Raw genomic sequence first — 26728 nt, forward strand, 5'->3', positions numbered from 1 at the left:
ATACCCCCAAGACACCGTCCTATGTCCACAGAGCATTTGCACTTATTGCAGCAGGAGGTTTGTCGTCATGCTGCAAAAAGGAGCAATAGAGCTCGTGCCTGTGGAAGAAAGAGGTACAGGAGTGTATTCGCTGTACTACTTGATCCCAAAAAAGGACGGGTCCCTCAGACCCATACTGGACCTCAGACCCCTAAACTAGTACATTCTATCAGGACACTTTCACATGCTCACATTGCAGCAGGTTCTACCGTTACTCAGTCAGGGAGATTTCCTCGCAACATTAGATCTGAAGGATGCATATTTCCATATTCCGCTACACCCGTCACACAGAAAATATCTCAGGTTCACCATTCAGAATCAGCATTATCAATTCAAGGTCCTCCCTTTCGAAGTGACGACGGCACCCAGAGTGTTTACAAAGTGCCTGGCGACAGTGGCTGCACACCTACGGAGACAGAACGTTCACGTCTACCCTTATCTGGACGACTGGCTTATCCAGGCGAAGTCGGCCAAGCAGTGTGCCGCCCACATGTCCCACACCATTCACCTTCTTCCCGATCTGGGGTTCTCACTGAATTATCCAAAGTCCCACCTTCAGCCCGCCCACGTACGGCAGTTTCTGGGCACGACAATAAATACTCTGGCAGCCAAAGCACAGCCAAATTCAGTGAGGATCAACAGCATTCAATTGCTGCTACAAAAATTCAGACCGCAACACTCGCTTCCGGCACGAGTGTTCATGCAGTTGATAGGCATGATGGCCTCCTGCATCTTCATAGTCCCGCACGCGAGACTACATATGCATCCGCTTCAGGAGTGCTTAGCATGTCAGTGGAATCAGGCTCACGGACAGTTGAAAGACCTAGTGTTGGTGACCGGTCGTGCATACAACTCTCTGCATTGGTGGAATTCACAAAACCTTTGCAGGGGCCGACTGTTCCAGGAGCCTGTGCCACAGATTATTCTGACAACGGACACATCTCTCCAGGGATGGGGAGCTCATGTACTCCACAACACAGTGCAGGGACTATGGACAGCGCAGCAAAAGAAGATGCACATCAACCTTCTAGAACTGATGGCTATCTTCGTGGCGATGAAAGCATTCAAAGTACATCTGTGCAACAAGGTTGTGTTGATCCGGACGGACAACATGACGGCCATGTACTACATTCAGAAGCAGGGAGGTACACACTCTCCACAGTTGTCCCATCTGGCTCAGAGCATGTGGAAGTGACCCATTCAGAGGAACATCTTCCTCATGGCGGAACACCTCCCGGGCAAGGACAATCAGATGGCGGACCTGCTCAGCAGGTACAGCCACCAAATGCACGAGTGGGATATACATCCATCAGTACTCCACCCATACTTCCAGCAGTGGGGTCATCCAGAGATAGACCTATTGGCCACAAAGGAAAACGCCAAATGCCAAAGCTTTGCCGCCAGGTTTCCACACCCACAGTCGCAGGGCAATGCGATATGGATGAACTGGTCAGGCATATCTGCGTACTCTTTTCCCCCAGCACCTCTAATACCGCTGGTGGCACGCAAGCTGCAGCACCACTCGTTGACACTCATCCTGCTTGCTCCGACTTGGGCACGCCAACCATGGTCCACCACGTTTCTAGAACTATCCGTGGTACCGCATCAAAGGCTGCACCTCACACCCAGGCTTTTGACGCAGAGCCATGGCGACATTCATCATCCAGATCCACAACAGCTCAACCTGGCGATCTGGCTCCTGAGTTCTTTGAATTTGGCTACCTCAACTTGCCTCCCGACTGTATGGATATCATAAGAGAGGCAAGAAAGCCCACCACCAGAGCATGTTATGCGGCAAAATGGAAGCGGTTTGTCATTTATTGTGCAGACCACAACATCAACCCGCTAGACGCATCTACTCACAACATCATTTGTTATCTGTTACATCTATACAAATGCAATCTGGCCTATGCTTCTATCCATATACATTTGTCCGAAATAGCAGCTTATCTACAAAACAGGCAGCATGTCTCACTTTTCAGAGTGCCTGCCATTAAAGCCTTTCTGGAGGGACGCAAACGAGTTATTCCTCCCCGGACCCCACCAGCTCCTGAATGGAACCTAAATGTGGTCCTCACCAGACTGATGGGTCCACCTTTTGAGCCTCTACACTCATGAGAGATTCAGTTCTTGACGCAGAAAGTGGCTTTCCTGAAAGCAATCACATCGCTGTGACGCGTTAATGAACTCCAGGCACTAACTATATAGAGCCATTCATACAGATTCACTCCAACAGGGTGGTACTTCTCACTAACCCTAAATTTCTTCCTAAAGTGGTTTCACAGTTCCATATCAATCAGACTATAGAACTGCCTGTGTTCTTCCAAAATCCTGAGTCAGTGGCGGAGAGAATGCTCCACACACTAGACGTCAAGAGAGCTCTAATGTACTACATAGATAGGACCAAAGATTTTTGGAAAACAAAACTGTTTGTTGCCTTTTCGCCACAACACAAAGGCAACCCCATTTCCAAAGCAGGTATAGCCAGGTGGATTGTTAAGTGCATTCAAATTTGCTATCAAAAAGCCAAGCGCACATTAACGGTTCCCCCACGGGCCCACTGCACGCGAAAGTTGGGGGCCTCCATGGATTTCCTTGGAAATATTCCTATAGAAGACATATGAGAGGAGCAGCCACATGGTCTACCACACACACATTTACTAAACACTACTGTGTAGATGTGCACTCCAAACAGCAGGCAGCTGTAGGGCAGGCTGTTCTAAAAACACTTTTTCAAACGCTGCAGCTGGCACAGGCGGCCGCCGCTAATGGAGGGACTGCTATGTATTCTATGCACAGATATGAATTCAGCAGCCCACATGCCTTGAACCGAATATGCTACTTACCAGTATCCATCTGTTCTTGGCATGTAGGGCTGCTGACATTCATATCACACACCCTCCTCCCCGGCGCCTGTAGCGGCTGCAGCACTCGAAAATTACTCTTAGCATGGTCATCACTTACGGTGTTACCCCCCATCTTTGCCACAATGGCTAAAAACAATCTGAGGATAGGGTGGATGCCCATGCACACTGTAGTCCAGGGGAGGAGCCACCTATCTCGTGATACTTCGCAGACTCTTCCAGGACAACAATGTCCAATCATCCGGACCCAACACTAGGCGGCGATCTATGCACAGATATGAATGTCAGCAGCCCTACATGCCAAGAACAGATGCATACTGGTAAGTAACATATTTGTTACTTTAGGAGGTCCCTAGGTTGCACGTGTTGAGGTGTAGGCCTTGCTTTCTGCTGGGCTGTTCGCTTCGTGTCCTGTATTTGGGGTTCCCCCAGTAGGGGCTCTGGGCTTGTATGCCTACTGCCTTTAATTTGCGCTGTGGTTTCTGCACAGCCACTTATTAGTGCTGGATCAGGCTTTTATGTGCCGTCTTTTGATGTGCACGCGGGCACTTAGTTGCTTGCTCCAGGGTTCGGGCAGTCATGGGGTGATCTCTGGATGGGGCACCCCTTCAATAGTGGCAGATTCAGGCCAGTGCGGGTTCTGAATTGCACAATCACTTCACCGGTTTGCCTCACTGAACGTGGTGCCTTACTGAACCTCTCCTGCAGTCCGCCGCTGTTACTGCAGGCCTAGTCTCTTCTCCTTACTGCACTACGGTTAGTATTTGCTCTCGCATCGCGGCCTATGGTGAATCATGGACTGCAACAAACCCCCTGGCCTCAGTGCGCAAGCGCTCCTGACCAGTCTCATCTAGTGCTGGATGCCCATCTCATCTTCGGAGTCCGTGTTGTTGGCCTCCGCTTGCTGTGGCTTTTCCTCCGTTCGCATTGTTGCTTGTTGTACTGGCCTACTTTCATGGGCCTGGACTGTAGTAAGGCAGGCACTGGTGCTCAAATTGCCACTTTGTTTGAGGCGAAGAGGAGCCCCTTACACTGCAGCGCTGGTCGGCTCAGTCAATCCCCTCTCAGTGGCTGCCTTCGCTTCTTTACTCTGGGGGGTTGACGTCCTGCGCATTGCTATCACCGTGCCGCTTCCCCTCGACTCAGTGTGGGTCTCCTCATGTGCAGCGTTCGGGGCTCTAATCTTCATATGCCCTAAACAAACCTCCAGGCTTCTCTTGTTGCTGTGTGCTTATTGCGTGCACTGTTGTACAGTTTCTCAGGAGGGCCCCACAGGCTCTTCCCTGTCTGCGGCTCTCATCCAGTCTCACTTGTTCATGCGGCATGGACCACTGGTTGGGCGGTTCGCATACCTTCGATGTAGCTGCGTTCCCAGCCGCCGTTGTTAGGTCGAGCAGACCTACCCTCAATGCGTGAGCATTGAAGGTGTCTGCTTCAGACCTATTGTGGCCCGTATTTAGGAATGTGGACAGCTATCAGACGCGCGCTTTGACAATGTCAGATTTCACCTCGGGAGCGCGCGTCTGAGCTGCGCTTGCGCGGAGCAAAGCCCTTGCTCACACACAGACACAGGCAGCCCCCACCCCTCTGCATGCATGCACGCATGCACGCACACACACACACGCGCGCATGCACACGCAGGCACACGGCACACATACAGGCACACGGCACACTATCCCCTGCCTCGCATTCTCTCTCAATCACACACAGTCACGCATGCGCACACACATTCCCTCGCGCACACATGCGCGCACACCCCCCCCCCCACCCCAGGCATACACACATGCACGCACGGACTTCACATCAGCCCTGGGCCCCACTCACCGACTGCGCTCTTCCGGCGGGGCTCCTCTCGCGCTCCGCTCCTCACGGCGCGGCGCGGCGCGTCTCCTCTTCTGAATCGGGGCTCCCTCAGGTCAGAGGAGCCCCGCAACAGGCGCCACACTCCTCCTTCTCCCCGGCCCTCTCCTGGGGAACCCGGGCTACCCCGGACCGGCAGGGCGCTCCATGCGCCGGCATGCCTTCTCACGGACCTCGGGAGGCGGGACTTCCGGTCGGCCGCGAGCGGATTGGCCGGCCGGCCAAGGGCTTCCAGGTCGCCGCGGGCAGCGCGGCGGCACCCTCCCGATCACTACAAGGGCAGGAGATGTGCACGCGAGTGGGAGTTGCGTGTTGTTGGCTTACTTCCTTCAGTGGTTTCAGTTGCCCATGAGCTAACACTCAACTGAGCATTTGCGGCTGGTATCTTGTTTTTTAAGTTTTCAGAAGTTCTCATAGGACTGTGAAAGTCCAAGCGAGCTCCTGGAAACAAAGGTAATTTACAAAAAAATAAAATAAAATAAAAATGAAATGTATTCCAAATGTAGGAGGAATCATTTGTGTGTGTGTTTTTAACCAGGTATATAGATGCCATGAGCTGCCTAAACTACCCATGTACTTTGCCTGGTCTCTCAGATTCTACCAGTAAACAGTTAATAGCCCCTCCACCCTCCCTCGAGACGCGCTACTAATGAAGGCGCCTTGCTTCATGCGGAACTCAGAAGTGAAATTCACAATTTCGAGGACGTTAACAGATGATAAATGCACTCTCCGCAGTTATAATATGAACTTGTTTTGTATATAGTGGTATTGTAAAGCACTTTAGGCTGCATGTCTGCAATTCCTAAGTGCTATGAATAACGTATTATTATTACCGAGTATAATAACATTTCATTTACACGCATGAAAGAAAAGTGTTTTCTACCAGAAGTTGCACTCCTGACCTAAAGATCGTAGCATATACTCGTTGTTTAGTATGAAAGGAGTGGCCCGCATCTGCAAGTAATTATTTTGTCGTGCCATATTCCAAATAGAATTTGATAGTTGCTTGAGTTCTCCAAAGTAAAATATAAGTCGCAGGTCATGTGCTAAGCGCTGGTGCATGAGTAAAGTTAGACAGGGGCTGACAAGTAAATAATATCTGGTTTCAGTCTCAGCCTTTATTTTGTAACCTGCTGCTCACTGTTCTAAGGGCGCAGGCCAGGCTGAGTCGGCTTGCTCTGGGCTTCTCTTTCAAAGACTTCCCCTCCCACACACAAACTCGACTGAGAGGTGTTTCTTAGCTCCAAGCTGCTTTTCTCACATCTCACTCACCCTGACTAAAGCAGAACAAGCATTTGCAATGCAATAGGTCTCGTTGTGCCTTTCTGCCCTCTGCACCACCACATTATCACTCAGCACCACCACAGCACCACTCAGCGCAGCCACCATAGCACCACTCAGCGCAGCCACCACAGTACCACTCAGCGCAGCCACCACAGCACCACTCAGCGCAGCCACCACAGCACCACTCAGCGCAGCCACCACAGCACCACACAGCGCAGCCACCACAGCACCACACAGCGCAGCCACCACAGCACCACTCAGCGCAGCCACCACAGCACCACTCAGCGCAGCCACCACATCATCACTCAGCGCAGCCACCACAGCATCACTCAGCGCAGCCACCACAGCATCACTCAGCGCAGCCACCACAGCATCACTCAGCGCAGCCACCACAGCACCACTCAGCGCAGCCACCACAGCACCACTCAGCGCAGCCACCACAGCATCACTTATTCAAATATGTTCTCTCAATGTTTCAAGCTTTATTACAAATGTCACAAAACGATGTTAATATTTCACTTCTGTTCTTGGATTTTCGTCACAATAAAATACACTGAACATAATCTTCACAAAAGGTATTTACAAAAGTTTAAGCTATTGCCATTATAAATTACAATCACTTTTATTTAAGTATTAATTATTTAAAAAAATAAAAGCCATTGTTATTTGTAATATCAATACATCCAAGTCACGTAAATACAAATCATGTTGCATACAAATGCTATAGGTGTCACATTTGTGAATGTTATAACTATTGGCATTGTAAATGACAAAGCTATTAATTTAGCTATTTTCAAAAACACATAAATAAAAAAAAATTGTCATTTACAAGACCAATAGCTCAAACTTTCCTAATGCGAGACCTATTGCATTGAAAATGCTTGTTTTTTTTTGTCCACCTCATGCTCCATGTCTGTTTCCTAGACACTGCGTAGGGGAGTCCTAGCTAATGTAACAAGCATTTGCAATGCAATAGGTCTCGCATTAGGAAAGTTTGAGCTATTGGTATTGTAAATAATTTTTTTTTATTTGTGTTGGTTTTGAAAATAGCGAAATTAATAGCTTTGTCATTTACAATGCCAATAGTTTTAACTTTCGCAAACGTGACCCCATGGCATTTGTAATGCAATATGTGTTGTATTTACATGACTTAAATGTATTAATATTACAAATAACAATGACTTTTTATTTTTTTTAATAATTAATACTTCAATAAAAGTTATTGTAATTTATAAAGGCAATAGCTTAAACTTTTGAAAATAACTTTTGGGAAGATTATGTTCAGTGTATTTTATTGTGAAGAAAATCCAAGAACAGAAGTGAAATATTAACATCTTTTTGTGACGTTTGTAATAAAGCTTGAAACATTGAGAGAACATATTTGAACCAGTTGTTGTTGAAAGGTTGCACGGAGTGATACTGTGGCCTTCAGTGGTGCCGAGTGATGCTGTGGCCTTCAGTGGTGCCGAGTGATGCTTTGGCCTTCAGTGGTGCCGAGTGATGCTGTGGCCTTCAGTGGTGCTGAGTGATGCTGTGGCCTTCAGTGGTGCTGAATGATGCTGTGGCCTTCAGTGGTGCTGAGTGATGCTGTGGCGTTTAGTGGTGCTGAGTGATGCTGTGGCGTTTAGTGGTGCTGAGTGATGCTGTGGCGTTCAGTGGTGCTGAGTGATGCTGTGGCGTTTAGTGGTGCTGAGTGATGCTGTGGCGTTTAGTGGTGCTGAGTGATGCTGTGGCGTTTAGTGGTGCTGAGTGATGCTGTGGCGTTCAGTGGTGCTGAGTGATGCTTTGGTGTTCAGTGGTGCTGAGTGATGCTGTGGCATTCAGTGGTGCGGAGTGATGCTATGGCATTCAGTGGTGTTGAGTGATGCTGTGGCATTCAGTGGTGTTGAGTGGTGCTGTGGCGTTGAGTGGTGCTGTGGCGTTGAGTGGTGCAATGCAGTAGGTCTCGCAATTATGCAGGTTTGAGCTATTGCATTGTAAATGACAATGCCTTTTATTTATGTTTTTGTTTGTAAAACATAAATAAAAGGCATTGTCATTTACAATGGCAATAGCTTAAATGTGCGTAAATGTGAGACCTATTGCATTGTAAATGCTTGTTTGAAGAAGGTTTTGCCTTGAGTGGCCGTATTGTAGGAGTGCTAATAGCTGTGGGGACTATGGGCAGTCACGGGAAGCACGAGGGGAGGAGAACCTGGCAGGGAAGGGTGGCTTAAATTTACAGATGCAGCAGTGCTACGAGGTGCTCTTGGATGCTGCTCAAACACAAAAAAATATTTTTAAAAGCTGGCTCCACTAAACAAGCAATGCGTGCAACGAAATAAATAATTAAAAGTGGGCAGAAGTGAAAGGGGAGAAGAACCTGGCAGGGAATGGGGGCTTTGAATTTACAGATGCAGCAGTGCGGAGAGGGGATCTTGGGTGGTGCCTGAACGCAAAAAAAACCCAAGATATGTTCATATGGGAAACATCTGGAGGTATTCTATTGGAGAAAATATCCAGTGGTTTAATTGCACGAGAGCGGACTTATGGACACCTATAGATTAATTAGATCGTCTACCCATTTTTTTGTGACGCTGCAACATAAATGTAAAGAATAATGTTTTGTATGTCTTAGAATGCTTAAAAATGTGTTAAAAGTAGTCACTGCCTGCTCCTCCTCAAAGCATGCCACAAATGTTATTTTGCTGGAAAATGTCAACTTTCCTGAATAGCAATAGTCATGTGACAATATAAAACAAGAGGCTCCGAACCAAATAAAAAACGAGTCTTGAAAGCATGCCTGTGCCTCTGCTATTGGGAGTGCTTGAGATCAGTAGTGGGAAATTGTGGAAAATGATCATGTTGGCTGTAAATATGCTTTTAGTCTTTGGAAGTGGGCCGCGGGAGCTTGAGGCGGAAATAACATTGTTTACATCACGTCCGTCTAGAGAGGCCGTTCGATGAGAAGCTAATGAGTCGGTAGGCTGCATGTAATTGACATCTAGATACGTGTCTGATAGGAAGGGAAATTAGATTCTCTTATTTAAAGGGGAGCTCAGATGCCAGCACCGGAGGGGAAAGCACTGGGTGCGGAATATAGGAGCGAGTTAAAGAGACGTACGGCAATGAGAAATGATTTGGCCTTTGGGCGGCAGTCACAAAGTGCGTATATATCTGGTTTTCCAAGTTAGATAGGTGGGAGGGTCAGCCAGTGTCAATCATTTCTTCAGGATACAACATATTCTAGTTAGTGAGGCGTCGCACTTCAAGAGCCTGGTGGGGGGGGGCGGGGGACCCAGCGAGTTGGAGGGAAGGAAAGAGCATATGGGGATGGGGTGTGAGTGAGGGGGGAGCAGAAGCCTTTGATGTGGTGTGCGAGGCCAAGCGCGTGCTGGAAAAGCGTCCCGTTTAAAGAGTTAACATGTGAACCCAAGAGTAAACCCAAGTGAGCAGCACATCACTGATCTAGTTCTGTCAACTTTTGAAAAACACCTGTCTGAGGCCCGTCAGAAGTGGAAGAAACTGAAGGCATGTACAAGAGTAAACACGCAATGTGGATAACTCCGAGGCCGATTGTTTAAACCTCAGACGTCATATAAATACCAACATGATTGACATGGAAAGAGGAGTTGAAAGGATCGGCCGTCAATAGTGGCCATATTGTGATTGGCTGCAAGTATACATGTATAGGGATGTGGCTCGAGCTGCCGACTTTGGGCGTAGGAAACAGTGTTCGAGTCCCGCTGGCTTTATTTTAAAAATGCAGACATAATAATTAAATTTAAAGGTATCCAGGATCCGGTAAACAAACATTGTGGAGCAAAATAAAACAAGGGTTGGGGGCAATGCACGGAGCAGGCGCCCTCAAACCGCCCTGATCAAAGACATTCAAATGCTGCTCGAAAGCCAAAGAGGGAGGGGGAAGTGCAGGGATGCATGGAAAAAAGTGCTGGAACCACGTTGGATTAGAAATGCCCTCTGACTGAGTCGGATTAGCAGGAAACCTAGAAATGCAAATGCTGTGTGTGAGCTCCAAAAGTGAAGAGTCAACCAAAACAAGCTGGGCCTGAAGAGCAGAGAAGGGCAGAAGCGAGCTGCCGACTTTGGGCGTAGGAAACAGTGTTCGAGTCCCAAAAACAAGTCGGATGGGGGCTGGGGAGAAGGGGAGGGAGCGAGTGGGAGGGAAGTGCTGGTGAAGCGTTGCGCTTCAAGAGCCTGGTGGAGGAGGGGGAGGAGCCAGTGTGTGGGAGGGAGGAAAGGAGCATATGGGGATGGGGTGTGAGTGAGGGGGAGCAGAAGCCTTTGATGGTGGTGTGCGAGGCCAAGCGCGCGCAGGAGAAGCGTCACGCTACAAGAGTTAACATGCATTGTGAAAAATCCGCATGGAATCTGCTTGGTCAGAGAGTTTGTTTCAACTACATTACTCTCGTCTATTTATCCCTGCGGGATATATTAGTCGAGACCTAAGAAGTGGGATTTTCTAAAAGTCAGAAACATTTCCTAGGGCATGCTCTATAGCAGTTTTTAGGTTGCAGTCACCCACTTCAGTGCCAGGCCTGTGGTCTTGCTTTTAAAGGTCACTTGTGAAGGTGGTGTGAATTTAACCTGTTTATATGCCAAGCACAAGAACATTACATGGATTGCCGTTTCTTCCTCCACTAGGCATCCAGGACATAGGCGATGGCTTACGCAAGCCCACTTATTAGTTATGGCATGAAGCGGGAGCGTCCCATATCTGAATTGCAAAAACATCTTAGCTAATGGTTGTATTGAGTCCAACACCAGCTCAAATTTGTAATGGGACTTGAAATCCAAAAACCCATAAGTTAGGCTTGTAGGGTTAACTACCTGCATGATGCTAGTCAATTTATACTCTTTCACTGCATTTGTCAAGGTTCTTTTGGAAATGGCTGGGCAGGATTCTTCAGGAGTGGTCCATAGATCCTCCCTTCCAATTGCACGAAAAGAATCCCTAACAAAGGACAGCCGGGGTATACTACCAGCCCCCAAAGATGACATTACCACTTTTAGGTCCTCCCTATAGCAGCCCAGTTCTGGAGTGCTCCACAGCCGTTGCCAATAGAGCAAAGGGTGTGACGAGATTAAATCCATAATTGGGAGGATATCCAAATCCATCCTTAGTGGTACTAGGGGTGTATTTTTCGGCAGGGCCAGAATTTGTCTAATGAAATTATTTTCAGTTAGAGTGAGAGCATTGGATGCACTATGATTGTACTTGCCCTGTGTGTCCGCTCCCCCCCAGCACCAGCGCGCCAATTTTAGTTGCGACGCTTGGCATCTCACCGATTTGAGGGTGCAGATAGCTTTTTAAAATTGCTGTTACTATATTATTTCACTCACTTTAGTCAGCGCTGCCTCCCCCAGAGGGTCCGGCCGATTTTAGGGCTGGGCTTCCTGGGTCTCGGGTGGAGCGATTACGGCGGCCATCTTAGGTGAGTCACCACTATAAAACTAAGTAAGGGACGTGATCCGCGAGAACACTGCATTACACGCCTGAGGCTTGAGCCGGGCGGTCTTTCTTTACCCTGACAGCTCTATTCTATTGATTGTACTTGCCCTGTGTGTCCGCTCCCCCCCAGCACCAGCGCACCGATTTTAATTGCGACGCTTGGCATCTCACCGATTTGAGGGTGCAGATAGCTTTTTAAAATTGCTGTTACTATATTATTTCACTCACTTTAGTCAGCGCTGCCTCTCCCGGAGGGTTCGGCCGATTTTAGGGCTGGGCTTCCTGGGTCTCGGGTGGAGCGGTTACGGCGGCCATCTTTGGTGAGTCACCACTATAAAAGTAAACGATCATGGCTCCGCGCAGCGGACGCGTTCAGCGGGCGCGCCGCATTCGCGCCGGAGTCAAGCCAGAGTCCAGCTTGTCTGCGCCCGTCCGCGACAGACCGGGACGTGGGGTGACCCCCCCCTAATCCCCTGATACCACCTGACACCATGAATTCGGCCAGGTACCACTTGCAATATACGAAACAGGAGCTGCTCTTCTTACTTCCTGATGTGGCTAATTACTGTGATCACAGCTATCAAGCCGATCATTTACCAACTGTTTGCGACTCTTGCGACCAGACTTTCCAATCACCTAAGACTAACATACAGGCAACATCTAAACCTAATATGATACTATTAAATTGCAGGTCATTAAAAAAACACAAATTGGAAATATATGATCTAATAACCACAAATAAGCCTGACGTGCTTTTTCTAACCGAGACGTGGCTGGATGAGGAATCTTCTCCGGAAGTGCTTGAGGCTACCCCCCCCTGGCTACTGTCTACTTCGTTTAGATAGACAAAAACAAAGAGGAGGAGGGATAGCCCTCATTCATAAGGCCGAGTTAGAATGTACCTTAGTAAAAGCCACTCTACTACATAGTGAAAGCGGCTTATTCACCATCAAATTAGGGCCAAGAAACATCATCAATGGTATGTTGATATATCGCCCGCCTGGAGCAGCTGGACAATTTGATAATCAGCTCCTAGACTTTATAACGCAACCAGCTCTCCGTTATAAAAAGTTCATAATTTTAGGTGATTTAAACCTCCATTTTGATGATAGGGAATGTAAGGAGGCACAGGAGTTGGCAACAGCTCTGGCGTCATTGGGGCTGAATTTACAATCTACTGCCCCTTCACACCAACTTGGCCATCTCCTAGACCCCATCTTTGCCAACTGGGAGGGCATTACTGCCTTCCCTCCAATTAAAATTATTTGGTCAGACCATTTCGTCATCCCGTTCTTGGTTGAAAACCCACCTACAGAAAACAGAGTTTCCAAACCCACTTCCCTAAAACGTAGAAATTGGAAGAAGTTTAACCAAGAAGCCTTTAGACATGCTCTTCAAAAAACTCCCCCTCCGCAAAGCAACTCTCTTAACGAAGTTTGGAAAAATTATGAAAATTGGCTGTCCAATGCTCTGGATGATATAGCTCCCTGGACCTCCAAGCCCCCAGCCAGGCAATCCAAAATCGCTCCTTGGTTTTCGGAAAAATTAAAATTTGCCAAAGCTAGATGTAAAACCCTAGAGCGCAACTGGAGAAAACATTACAATCTAGAGGACAAACTATTATTGTATAATTTAAAGCGCTGTGTATTGTCTTTAAATCGCTCCAGAAACTAGGACCCAGATTCCTTAGAGAGCAATTGATCCCCTATAATCCCCCAAGAACGCTCAGATCTACCTCTCTAAATCAACTGGTGATACAACGCAGTCGCACAGCTTCCTGGGGAGATCGCCGCTTCTCAACTGCGGCCCCTAGACTCTGGAACACTCTGCCCATTCACATAAGAACAAGTCCCACTCTTCTTCAGTTCAGAAAAAAACTGAAGACTTGGTTGTTCAATCAGTGATTTTATTCCGTATTACCGCTCCAGGGTGAAACCTAAATGCAATTTCAGCGCCGAGACGCCTAAGGGTAATTGTATGCGCTTTATAAATAGCATCAAATAAATAAATAAAATAAATATAAGAGCGAACTAAGCAAATACCATAAACTAATGAGATCGGAAAAAAGCTGCCACCTCAAAAATAGAATTGATTTAGCAGACAACCCCACTAAAGAACTGTTTTCTATTTATAAAGAACTCACGATTCCAACCAGATTGGAAGCTCAAGACACTCACTCGGAAGAACTATGCGACTCCATTGCAGATTTTTTTGTACAAAAGATTGACAAAATCCATGCTACCTACACTAAGGATGAGGCCAGTTCTAGTAAACTCGCAGAAGCCAACAACAGCAACACGGGGACCCCTGACCTCACGTGCTTTACTACCCCTGATAAACAAGAGTTACTTAGTATCGCAAATAGCATAAAATCTGGCTCTCCGAGCGATGTTTGCCCGCCAACTCGCTGTAGAGGAGTTATGGAGACCACAATAATCGACTACATCAGCCTTATTGTATCGCTCTCCTTTAAAGAATGCAAGGTATTAGATGCTTGGAAAACTGCCCAAGTAATCCCCCTCAAAAAGAAGGCCAACATCCACATCTCCCAATTCCAGAATCTCCGCCCCATCTCACTCCTCCCTTTTTGTGCTAAGATTGTGGAGAAAGTAGTGAATAGGCAGCTCATGAGTTATCTGAAAGAACATTCTCTCCTACATCCCACACAATCAGGCTTTAGAGCTGGATACTCTACTGAGTCTTGCCCTACTCTTCTCCACCGAGAGTCTTAGGCACATAGTTGATGAGGGAGAGACAGCAGCGTTGGTACTTTTAGACCTAAGTGCAGCTTTTGACACCGTGCTGCATTCAACACTGCTGTCTCGGCTATCTGGTATGGGAGTAAAGGGGTCAGCCCTTGCGTGGATGGAGTCCTTCTTGGTTAACAGGAACTTTCAGCTGCACTGCCCCCCCTTTAGGTCCTCTCTCAGAAAGGCGAGCCATGGGGTTCCTCCGGGCTCGAGTCTGAGCCCCACCTTGTTTAATATCTACATGGAACCCCTGGCTCGCATAGTGGAGACTTATGGGGTGGGCATTGTGAGCTACGCTGATGACACCCAATTGATGTTCAAACTTACGCCCGACCACAGTGAAGATGCCACCAATTTCTCCAACTGTCTCTCTTCCGTGGCAGCTTGGATGAATAAGAACTGCCTTCGCCTTAATGGCGACAAAACGGAGCTGCTGGTGGTAGGAAAATCTTCTTCCGCATGGTCTCACATGTGGTGGCCTGCGGAATTAGGCAGTCCTCCTTGTCCTGTGGCTTTGGTGCGTAACTTGGGCATCACACTGGACTCTAACCTTTCATATAAGCTCCATATCAGCAAAGTCACAGCCAGATGTTTCAGCGTACTGAAAGTTCTTCGGAAGGTATTAGACCTCCTTCCCATGGACTCCAGGAAGACCATTGTCCATGCCCTAGTAACCCCCCATCTGGACTATGGGAACGCTCTGTTACTGGGCTTGAGCAAAAAGGGACTTCACCAACTCCAGTGTGCTCAGAATGCCGCTGCGTGCCTTGTGCTCAAACTCCCTCGAAGAGCTTCAGGGAGATCTGCCTTGTCCAAACTCCACTGGCTCCCCATCAAGGAGCGAATCAAATTTAAGTCCTTATGCTTTGCCCACCGTATTGCCCACGGCACTGGTCCAGAATATCTTCATCGCTTACTCACAATACATCGGCCTACCAGGAATTTGAGATCTTCTGGAACGATGTTGTTCAAAATCCCTAAAATCACCAGAGCCAGGATGGGCGGCTGCTCGTTCAGATACTTGGCTGCCAAGTGCTGGAACGAGCTCCCACTCGAGATCCGTATGGAACCCTCCGAAATCAGGTTTCGGGGAAAACTTAAAACTTTTCTATTCCCTCGCACTTAATTACTGTTATTTCCCTGGCCCTGTTTTGACCTTCCTGTGTTCCTTCCTCTGAGCTCCTTTGCAGTTTTCAGCGCGGGTATACTCTGTTTTTGAGTAACCAGGCGCTTTACAAATGGCTTCTATTCTATTCTATTCTATGCCCCCACAATTCTGCCCCATATAAGAAGCTTGGATTTTGTAGATTTCAAGCGGTGGGCTTATAACCTTTAAAACACAACTCTTCTGGACTTTTAAAATCCCCCTGACAGCCTGGGTTAACTTTAGGTTGGCCTTATTGAGTTGTGGGCTCCACCCCATTTTATCGTTTAAAGAGAGGCCCAAGTAGTCAAAAATAGGGACCCTCTCCAGAGGTCTGTAATCCATCATTGGGTGGGGCCAGTTTGTGGAATTGGCATTAACAACCATGTATTTAGTTTTATTAATATTTACCACAAGGTTCCTCTTTTTGCAGAACTGGGTAAATTCCTTTAGCAGACGCTGCATCCCCATTGATGATTTTGAAAGAAGCAGGGTATCATCCGCAAACATTAATGCGGGGAATTTGCAGTGTGCCAGTTTTGGGGAGTCTATATCCTTAATGGCGAGTAGATCTTCAATTAACCCGTTAAGGAAGAGGGAAAAGACAGCCGGCGCAAGCACACAGCCCTGCCTCACTCGCTTACCTACAGGGAAAGGAGCAGTTAATTGCCCATTCTTGCCATACCTTGCTCTAGCAAATGTTCCCTCGTGGAGGTGTTTGAGCTGAAAACAAAGATATGGTGGAACTCCCATGTCCAGCAAGATAACCTATATCTGGTCACGGTCCACCATATCAAACGCTGATTTCAAATCCACGAAGGTAAGCGACAGGTTCCCACCTTCCAGCACTACATGCTTCCAGTAGATCAACTGGAGCCTAAACAGCTGGTCTACGGTTGAAGTTTTAGCTCTAAAACCTGCTTGCATCTGGGTTAAGACATCATGGTCTTCCATCCATTCCTGCAGTCTTCCCAGTAACACCCTTGCAAAGATTTTTTGTGTTACATCAATAAGGCAAATTGGCCTATAATTGGCTGGTTCAATGGGGGACCCTTTTTTTGTAAATGGGGATAATCTCCGCACCAGCCCACGTAGAGGGTGCTGGGAGGCCATGGAGAATTGCATTAAAAAGTGATTGGAGATATGGAACCAACACTACCTGTTCATTTCTATATAGGTCCCCTGGGATTCTATCTAATCCTGGTGCTTTATTAGGTAACTAGCAGCCCGTCCCGACCTTGTCCGGTAGCATTCAGGCTTCCCCTACCCCCGCCTGCCCCGACATTGCCCAGCAGCCCGTGCCCCTGCCCGCCCCGTCCCCCGCCTGCCCTGACCCCGCAGCAGCCCGTGCCCCCGCCCCCTGCCTGCCCCGACCCGCTCCTCGCCTCTCTGCTCCTCACCGCGGCCCGACACCCGACTGCCCCGACATTGTCCCCGGAGGCTTACCTGATCTGCCGAATCTTAGTTTACCGCTCCTCGTCTCTCTGCTCCTCACCGCCTGTCCGCCGCCGCTCCTCCCCCGCGCCATGTCTGCCTCTCCACTGCTCCCACCGCCGCTGGCCTCATGTCACCGCTCCTCCCCCGCGCCATGTCCGCCGCTCCTCGGACGCCTCTCCTCCCCGAAGTGACGTGAGCACGCACGCACGTCTCGGCCGGCGCTACTTTAAGGGGGGGACTACTTTTTAAAAAATATATAAATATTGTAAATGACGTTTTATTTTGACATTTATATAGTCTATAACCATCTACCCACCCTGACGATTTCAACTGTGTATCGGGTGTGTAGATTAAAGCAGTGGTTCCCGAGTTTACCCGCCTCAAAGCCTGAAAGTTCTTACTTTATTATAGTAGTATAGATAACTTGGCTAGGGCAGATAATACCTCAGCCATAGAACAAGGGGGTATGTCCCATAAAGAGTCAGAGGTAGGACGACAACACACCGTAAACTCACTCACACTCGATCCAATAGGCGGACTTGAATATAACTCCTTAAAATAAAGACGCCAGGCTTCCTCATCAATGTTTGGCTCGATAATAGACCTGCCCTCAATTTTTCCAGTGTTGGACCAAATTCCAAAAGCCTCTAGTGTCTTTTGAGTCCAGGGCAATATTAATAGCCTGCCATCTATCCGTTTCCCATTCAGATTTTGCTTTTAGGAGAGTTTTCCTAAAAACAGCCCAAGCTTCCCTAATACACAAGCTGTCACCCCCCTTGAGAGAGGCTAGCAAGGCTCGCTTTGCTTCCCTACACCTCCTGCTATACCAGGGTTTTTTTATCACTAAGGTGATTACACTTAGGTACCATGCTGCTATAAAAGAAATCTGCCTGGATTGAGACCATATCCTGGTGAATTTTCCACAAATCAGTCCTGGGTCCTAAGTTGACAGAGTTTCCGGGTACAAGGCTTGCCTTCTTTTGCAGGGGGATAATACTATTATACAAGTTTGACATTGTTTCCGAGGATCGATTTATTGTAACCCAACGAATAAGTCTCCCTCCTTCGGCCACTACTAAGTTATTTCGGAAGGGGTTTTCAGGACCTTGATCTATGTCTGCCATATGAAAGTCTAGCAGTACGGCCAAAGGTATATGATCACTTTCAATGCGCGGGTCGACGCTAAACTCTGCAACTTTGTGCCAGATTTGGACACTAGACAAAAAATAATCAATTACTGATGCCTGGCCAGGTCTCTCAAAGGTGGAATGCCCTGGATTATCCCCCGTAAACCGTCCATTCAGGCCCTCAAGGAGGGTTAGAGAAGTCAAATGGAGGACAAGTGGGGTCCACCCCCTTATCGGGTATGTGTTAGGCGAGGGATAGACCAAATTGCATGGTCATCGCTAGTAATACGTTTCATAAGTCCATTGAGAGGTTCAAATTGGCAATTAAAATTCCCACCAATTAAAAAGTACACATTCCCCGAAAGTGAACCAATAATGCTAACCAAACAATCTAATATAAGGGATATCCCACCATGCTGAACTGGCCGGGAATAAACATTGATAATGGCCAGTTTTGGTAGGGTTCTATGGGTCAAAAGAATGCATAAAATATCAGGAGAATGTGTATCTACTCTCTTAACCGTGCATCCTAAATGGGTTCCCATATACATAGACCCCCCCATGGTCTAGCCCTAAGGCCCTTCACTGCTGCTTCACAATACGCCACCAACTCTACTCTATAAAGGGGTCTTAGCGCCTAGGTTTCTTGAAATAGGCAGATCTCATGGGAGTCAATATAATCTCCCCAATCAGGCAGATCTAATTTAGCCGCGAGGCCCGCAATATTCCAAGCAGAATTCTAGGACCACTGGGTCGCACTTCCAAGCCACTTCCAACAATTGACTCCAAATCACGGCTATCTAACACTCCAGGAGAGTCATGGCTAATGGGGGGGGAGTGAGGGTGGGGGGGGTTAGCTTCTAGTAATGACTCAGTCGGAGACCCTAGATTCCAAAACCTATTCAGCATGGGTCCTGTATTCTAGTAAGGTTTACGTGGTCAAAATGTTAAGAACCAATGACTTAGTCTGATTGACAACTCCTAGTAATACAAACCTCAAAAGCAGAGTTTGATGTCCATACCGAGCCTTTAGATCTGCAGGATGTTTTGTTGTTTACTCCATTTGCTTTTTAGCTTACGCTGACCATTTTCTGAATGTTATTTTATTCCAAAGGTGAAGAAGTGGACGAACCAGAGGATGAGGAGCAGAAGGGGCCAGAACTGAAGCAGGCTTCTCGTCGAGACATGTATTCCATCTGCCAAGCAGCCGGACTTGGTAAGTCCCCAAACTCTTTCTTTGGCATCTGTTCTATGCAGAGCAATAGCTATTACTTCAGTCCATCTAACCCACTAAATTGACCTTCGGATGTTTGGGTTGATTTGTTTGTTCAGGAGCTCAAGGATCTCTGAATCAAGAAATTCTGAGGGAACTCCTAATTCAGAATATTAATTTAGATTGCATCCTTTTGCACAGTACTCAACATATCTACTCATCTGCTTCCTACAGTAAATTATGTAGTGTGGTATTATTAGCAGATTCACAAACTATTTCAGTTTTCAGCTTTTGAGTGTACGCTAATTCTCTTTTTTTCTGCCCTCAAAGGCAGTTTTATAGTTTGTGATATTAGCAGATGTGTTTTTATTTGTGTACCATGTAGTGCCAAGGGTTCCTTCCTTACCATTTGGTTTTTACTTTTGTGTCCTTCGCAAACAGATGGCCTCACTAAAAAGTTTGGCCTAACACCTGAGCAGTTTGGAGAAAATCTTCGTGACAGTTACCAGAGACATGAGACTGAGCAGTTCCCAGCAGAGCCCCTGGAGTTAGCAAAGGATTATGTGTGCAGGTGGGTGCTGCTGTCCATTGCATAGACTTGTGGCAGCAAAGGTATAGATCTCCTCTTGGGGTTCATAACTCTTTTCTAAGTCAGATGATTTTAAAGCTGGACAGTTTTCTGTCAGGGATGGTACTGCATTGAAACTGTGCTGTAAGTCAGGGCAGTTCTTCACTTCAAGTTGGTGACCTGGTGCTGTTGAATGAAGGGATGGAGAAGAATCTCTGTGGATAGATTTCAAGAGGTTTGTGCAAACTGAAAATGGTGGATCATCTCTACTAAACTGAATTACACATGAAATATAATGGGTCTCATTAATTTTAAAAGACCAGTTTGTCAGCCAAGGAATGTGGTTAATCTACTCCAATTCAGTATGTAGGACAAGCAAACTCTTATCGCAAGCTGTTTGTCCTGTAATGATTCAGTTCTGGAGTCCATACATTTTGCAATGTGCTGCCTAATCTCTGTCATTAACACAGCAATCTTTGTTTGTAGTCAGTTCCCAACTCCGGAGATCGTACTAGAGGGTGCCCGTTACATGGTAGCTCTACAGATCGCTCGGGAACCTCTGGTGAGACAGGTGCTGCGTCAGACCTTCCAGGAGAGGGCTAAAATCAACATAACTCCCACCAAAAAGGGCAAGAAGGTGAGATTGAATATCCTTTTGTGGCCTTCACACAATCATTTCTCTCCTTTTGCAAGATTTCCCTATCCAGTCCTACATCCCTTCCCTCCTCGCAAATGCTGGTACGGTATCAATAGAATTTAAAAAACTGGATGGAGTATATATCAGTTTTCTTTTGCATCCTCTTGTTGTTTTTTGTGGTTAGAAGAACACTTTCATGCAGGAATCTGTGATTTAGTAGCTCTTTGCTTGTGTATTGCTTAGTTTTGTTCTCTCATCACATTTCTATCTTAAGCATTCAAACTCGAAGGTCCCTACCAGTATGCTACCTTATTATTTATTTAGGCATGAAACTACGATATCTGCCCAAAGTTCTGGTAATGCCGTGTTCAAAGCATATGCGCTGCAGATTGCACACTGTGCATAGATCGCCACCTAGTGTTGGGCCTGGATGTTTGCAGTTTGTTGTTGTCCTGAAAAGTTCTTTGGAAGTCACGAGATAGGTGACTCCTCCTTAAGACCACATTGCGCATGGGCATCAGCTCCATCCCCAGATTGTTTTTTTCTGCCATCGAGCTCGGATGTGTTTCCTGCGTCCCAGTTTTGAACCGATTTTCCTTCGGCGCCCAATCCTCACCCAGTTCGACGGTGTTGTTTCGATCGCGCTACATCAACGCGATTCTCTACCACTTGGAAGTCCTCGATTCCGGTCGTCGACTAAGGCCTTCAGGCCTACCTATGCCTTGCTTTCTGGCTCATGGAAAGAACGCCATTCAAGAAGTGTTCTCAATGTGGTGGGTCGAAGTTTCCCCACACCGACCTACATGAGGTGTGTAACCTTTGCCTTTCGGGACCAATGAGCTCGGAGGACTATGGCTCGCTCGTCAGCTTTGAACCCCGACGACATCTTCGAGGAGGGCGTCGACGTGCCAGAACACCAGTACGCCGAAGAGAGTATCAGATCCTCAGATGCCAAAGACTCCCACGTCGAGGACATCACCCCAACCCTTCCTCGACACCCTCAAAAAAGGCTTTGGTCACACCCTCAACTCCAGGCCAAGGTCCACACCGAGACACTCTTTCCCACGCCCCGCCTTCTGGCCCGGCAAAGAAGCCCACTAAGCCTTCAGGCAGCTCGGGCTCGAGCCAGCCTATTTGCAGTGCCAATCCTATACCGGCACCGAAGAAGAAGCCATCTTCCTCTACTACGCCGACTGTTGCTCCGACACCTAAGCACACGGCGCCGAAGACTGGCAGAGGCTCATCGATGCCGAAACCGCACTCGGAGGTGAGTAAAAAACTGCCCAAAGCTCCAGATTCACACGCGTCGGAGCCGAAAAAACACACGGAACCGAAAAAACAGGTTCCGGTAAAAGACATTGCAAAAGGGCACACTCCTAAGCCAAAAGACTCGACAGCAGCTACCGACTTGGAACCGAAAAAAGCTATGGAGCCTAAAACTTCTACGCCAAAGGATTTGCCACTCAGAAGAACTTTTTACACCAGATCCCAATCAGAAAACTCTTGTAAAGGATCCTAAAACCGGACAATTGACTCTCAGCTCCAAGAAGAGACCACTTGAGGCGCCAGCACCTCCTCCCCCTCTAAAGAAGGACATTGCAACCTCTCCATTAAGGGTCCCTTCTCCGCCACCTCCCCATATTGTTCCTCCTCCTACACCTCCGCCACCACATCATTCACCTACACCATCTACTAATCAAGATGATGATGTAGACACATATTCTGACGACGTAGGTGGGGGTGCACACGACCCAGCAGGCACCAATAGCCCCCCTCAGTCACCTAATCCATGGGATGATTACAACACCCCTGATGTGCCTTACATCCCACAAGATGATGTATACCCTTCCAGACCTTCCCCACCAGAGGACACTATAGGGTTTAACCTACTAGTCTAAAGAGCTGCACAATATCATGGGGTGGACTTACACACTGATGCAGTGGAGGAAGATTTCCTATTAGACACTTTTGATAACACACAAAGGTCTACTGCCATTTTACCAATGCTTAAGGGTGTCGTCAAGCACTCAACAGAGGTTTTTAAGGATCCTGTCAGGGCTAGGGTCCTCAATCCTCGCATTGAGAAAAAATATAAAGCTGCCCCTACAGATCCAGTTTATATTAAAGGTCCAGCACAATTAGATTCTCTAGTAGTGTCTAATGCACGTAAACATGCTAATTCCCAGACATCAGGTGAGGCCTCACCACCAGACAAAGAAACTAAGCTCCTTGACGCCTGCGGCAAGCGAACAGCGGCACAAGCAGCTAACATCTGGCGCATTGCCAACACCCAAGCGTTGCTGGCAAGAAATGACAGGGCACATTACGACGAACTAGAGTCCATAATGCAGCACCTACCAGAAAACTACAAAAACAGGCCTAGAGAACGTATACATGAAGGTATAAATATCACTAATACTTCCATCAGTTGTGCCCTAGATGCTGCAGATACTGCCTCAAAGGCAATCAATACCAGCACCCTACTACGTAGACATGCCTGGCTACGTATTTCAGGTTTTAAACCTGAGGTACAAAACTCCATCCTTAATCAACCATTTGATGAGACACATTTATATTGCCCAAATGTTGATGTGTCTTTAGAGAAAATTAAAACACACTGATACAGCAAAATCTATGGGAGCCTTGCAGCAGCAAGGTCCCAGACGTTCCTTTCGTCGCTCATCATACAGAGGCAACACAAGAGGCTACTCCTCAGAAAGTCCCTCCACTTCCTACAAAACCCCTGGTCAATCCACATTCACTAAGGGCTACCAGGGAGGGGGTTACAGTGTAGTGTAGTTCCTATATTCCCAATAGGCTCTGCGCATTGGAATAACATAAACAATAGTTTAGACTTAGGACTGAGGTCGACTAGGTCTCTATTGAATATTTTAGACTTAATTATGAATGCCAGCTAGCTCAGAGGTCACTAGAAACTTTCTCGAGTGAACAGGAATGAGTTAAACTTTCCTGAATAGACAAGAAGGGATTAGATTCTGACAACCGCATAAACATGACAACTTTGCTCCCACCAGAATAAGGAGTATATCTCCAGAGTCGTGTGAAAACAATAGATAGCTATTTCACTCAGTCAATCGTGCATGCTTAGTTTCACCAGAGTGCAGAGAAATAGAGAGACGGGCGTTTTCAATAAAAGTTGGTATTTATTGAGCAGTCTTCTTTCTCATGCAAGAGAAGTGAATTGCCACAAAGTAAAGTAAAGTGCGTACAGTAAAAGGAGTATTATGAAATAATACTGTAAAAGCATTTATATGGTTTCTGAGCCATATGATACTTAAAACGGATAAAATATATACAATACATACAATGATAAAAGTTGACTAAACGTACTCAACTGGTGCTTCTAAAATACGCCTACCCCGGTGTACCTAACCTAAACCTAGTACGTGGGAAGGAGCAAGTGAGCTGCAGTTTAAGTTAAGTTAGTTTTGCCAAGAATCTGAATCAAGAATTCTCTAAGGATCTAATAAGCTCCGTACCTTGGTTTTAGAATGAAGGAGGTCTTGCATCTCTTTCTCAGGACTCGATCTCCCAGCAATCCGCAAGGGTGACTGGAAACACTGGAGCTGGATTTCTCGGCAGGAGAAAAGACAGCGTCTCTCTTAGTGCGTCAAAAGGGAGGGTCTGCTTCCTTCGGCACTCGCATCAGCTGGGCTTTGGGTAAGTAGATAGCCGCTCTGCTCCAAACCACCGTGAGTTTGCTTAAGGCAAATGCTGGTGTATTTATACCTGAAAGGTCCAGAGTTTGACGTAAGGTTGGACATAAGACGTCACTAAGAACTGGCAGTTCTTTCAGGACTCTCAGGAGTTCTAGGACAAATCAAAACAAAAGCAGGGGGAATTCCCGGGCTGCTGGAGGCTTGGTTTGTTTAAAGAACGCGTTGTACTTTCTAGGAGTCTAGGGAAGTAGCCTTGCTGTATTTGGACTGCATTGGCTATGACTAAATATGGATATGATTCTTATGCCTTTATAAGGATATGATTTGTTATAACCACATAAGGGCATGAATCGGGACTATTTAATTAGGGTCCTAGATACGTTCACAACAACAGGGGTAACAACAACAAAGGCAGATGCAAAAACAACAACTTACGCTCTGCCTCTACCCCTACCCAATGACTTCCCTCCCCTTCCCCCCCAACATTCCACTGTGGGAGGAAGACTTCAACAATTCCTGCCTCCCTGGATAAACATCACATCAGACAGGTGGTTGCGACAAATTATTCAGTCAGGTGACTGTCTAGAACTAACTTCTACCCCCCCCAAACATACCACCCAAACAGCGTCCAATGTCACAAGAACATCTATCACTGTTAAAGTAAGAAGTAGTATCCCTGCTAGAAAAAAGTGCAATAGAACCAGTTCCTCTGCACCAACAAAACAAGGGTTTTACTCTCTATATTTTCTGATTCCAAAGAAGGAGGCTCTCTAAGGCCTATTTTAGACCTCAGACTGCTAAACATGTACATAGTAAGACGATTTTCACATGGTCACACTCCAACAAGTCCTTCTGCTCCTGCTGCAAAACGACTTCCTGGCTACTCTAGATCTCAAGGACGCATACTTTCCCATTCACAAGGCTCACAGGAAGTACCTCAGATTTGTAATAGACGGGTAGCACTATCAATTCAAAGTACTCCCATTCAGAGTTACAACAGCACCAAGAGTATTCACTAAGTGTTTAGCAGTAGTGGCAGCTCATTTACGAAGACAACACATCCATGTCTTCCTGTACCTCAACGGCTGGCTCATAAAAGCCACTCATACAACCGATGCGTGAAACACACCCATGCCACGATACAGCTGCTCCACAAATTGGGGTTCACAATAAACCACTCCAAATCCCATCTACAACCATCCAAGGTACAACAGTGCCTAGGTGCCACAATAAACACCTTAACAGCGCTAGCTTATCCCACTCCAGCAAGGATAGCCAGCATACAAAGTCTTCTAACAAAGTTTCAGCTACAACACTCCCTTTCAGCACGAGTTTTCATGCAACTCATAAGGATGATGGCCTCTTGCATCTTCGTAGTACCCAATGCAAGACTTCAGATGCGTCCTCTCCATGAGTGCTTAATCACGTCAATGGAACCAGGCTCAAGGTCATTTAACAGACCTAGTGTTGGTAGACGGTCGGACTCATCGCATTCTGCAGTGGTGGAACAACAAAAACCTTTCCAAGGGATGACCGTTTCTAGAGCTAGTTCCTCAGATAATCTTGACTGTGGACGCATCGCTCTCCGGCTGGGGAGCCCACCTACTGCAACACACCATGCAAGGCAGGTGGACACCGCAGTAAAAATTACTCCATACCAATCATCTGGAGTTACTTACAATATTCCTAGCACTGAAAGCTTTCCAGAGCAAGTAGCAAACAAAGCTGTGTTAGTCCGCACAGACAACATGACAGCAATGTACTACATATAGAAGCAGGGAGGCACACACTCCCTGCAACGCTCAACTAGCACAGGACATATGGAGGTGGGCTATACCTCAAAACATATTCCTCTTATCCCAGCATGTTCCGGGAGTACAAAATACCATAGCGGATCTGTTAAGTCGTCAAACGCAACAGACCCACGAGTGGGAACTTCATATGCAAGTTCTTCAACCATTCTTTCAGATGTGGGGACAACCTCAAATAGACTTATTTGCTACCCATGAAAACGCAAAATGCCCAAGCTCCGCCGCCAGATAGCCACTCCCACTGTCAAAAGGCAATGCGATATGGATGAATTGGTCAAACAGATTTGCGTACGCTTTTCCACCTCTACCACTCATGCCAGTAGAGGTACGCAAACTACAGCAGCATTCTCTGATCCTCATCCTAGTTGCTCCAACCTGGGCCAGACAACCGTGGTACACCACACTGCTGCAACTGTCTGTAGTACCGCACCAAAAACTGCACCTGTCTCCACACCTCTTAACACAGAACCGTGGAGAGATCAGTCACCCGGGCCCAGCTCAGCTCAACCTTGCGATCTGGCTCCTGAAGTCCTATAATTTGGACATCTGAACCTTCCTCCAGACTGCATGAACGTCATTAAAGAAGCTAGACGTCCAACCACTAGGGCATGTTGCGCGGCCAAGTGGAAACGATTTGTGATATATTGTCACAACAACAATATTGGTCCCCTAAATGTGTCTATTCAAAACATCATAGGATACTTACTGCATCTCCCAAGATGTAACTTAGCCTATACGTCTATTAGACTACATCTTGCTGCAATAGCAGCATATCTGCAAAACAGACAATATCTATCTCTGTTCAGAGTGCCCGACATTAAAGCCTTTATGGAAGGCCTTAAAAGAATAATCCCTCCCAGAG

At 47.0% G+C, this 26728-nt stretch overlaps 1 protein-coding gene across 1 annotated transcript in view; it reads left to right on the forward strand.

Moving 5' to 3' along the window:
- The window catches only part of LOC147666286 (transcription elongation factor SPT6-like), a gene marked incomplete at its 5' end in the record, with an annotated part of 590122 nt that overhangs the window by 245342 nt on the left and 318052 nt on the right, over positions 1 to 26728 (forward strand). Inside the window, 3 exons of the mRNA XM_086949158.1 lie at positions 19072 to 19173; positions 19612 to 19741; positions 20225 to 20375. Of these exons, the coding sequence (XP_086805284.1) occupies positions 19072 to 19173; positions 19612 to 19741; positions 20225 to 20375 (383 nt within the window). The remainder of the gene's footprint in view (positions 1 to 19071; positions 19174 to 19611; positions 19742 to 20224; positions 20376 to 26728) is intronic.

This window comes from Lissotriton vulgaris, unplaced genomic scaffold (genome assembly GCF_964263255.1).
Source record: "Lissotriton vulgaris unplaced genomic scaffold, aLisVul1.2 SCAFFOLD_1495, whole genome shotgun sequence".
In the NCBI taxonomy this organism is placed as follows: domain Eukaryota; kingdom Metazoa; phylum Chordata; class Amphibia; order Caudata; family Salamandridae; genus Lissotriton; species Lissotriton vulgaris.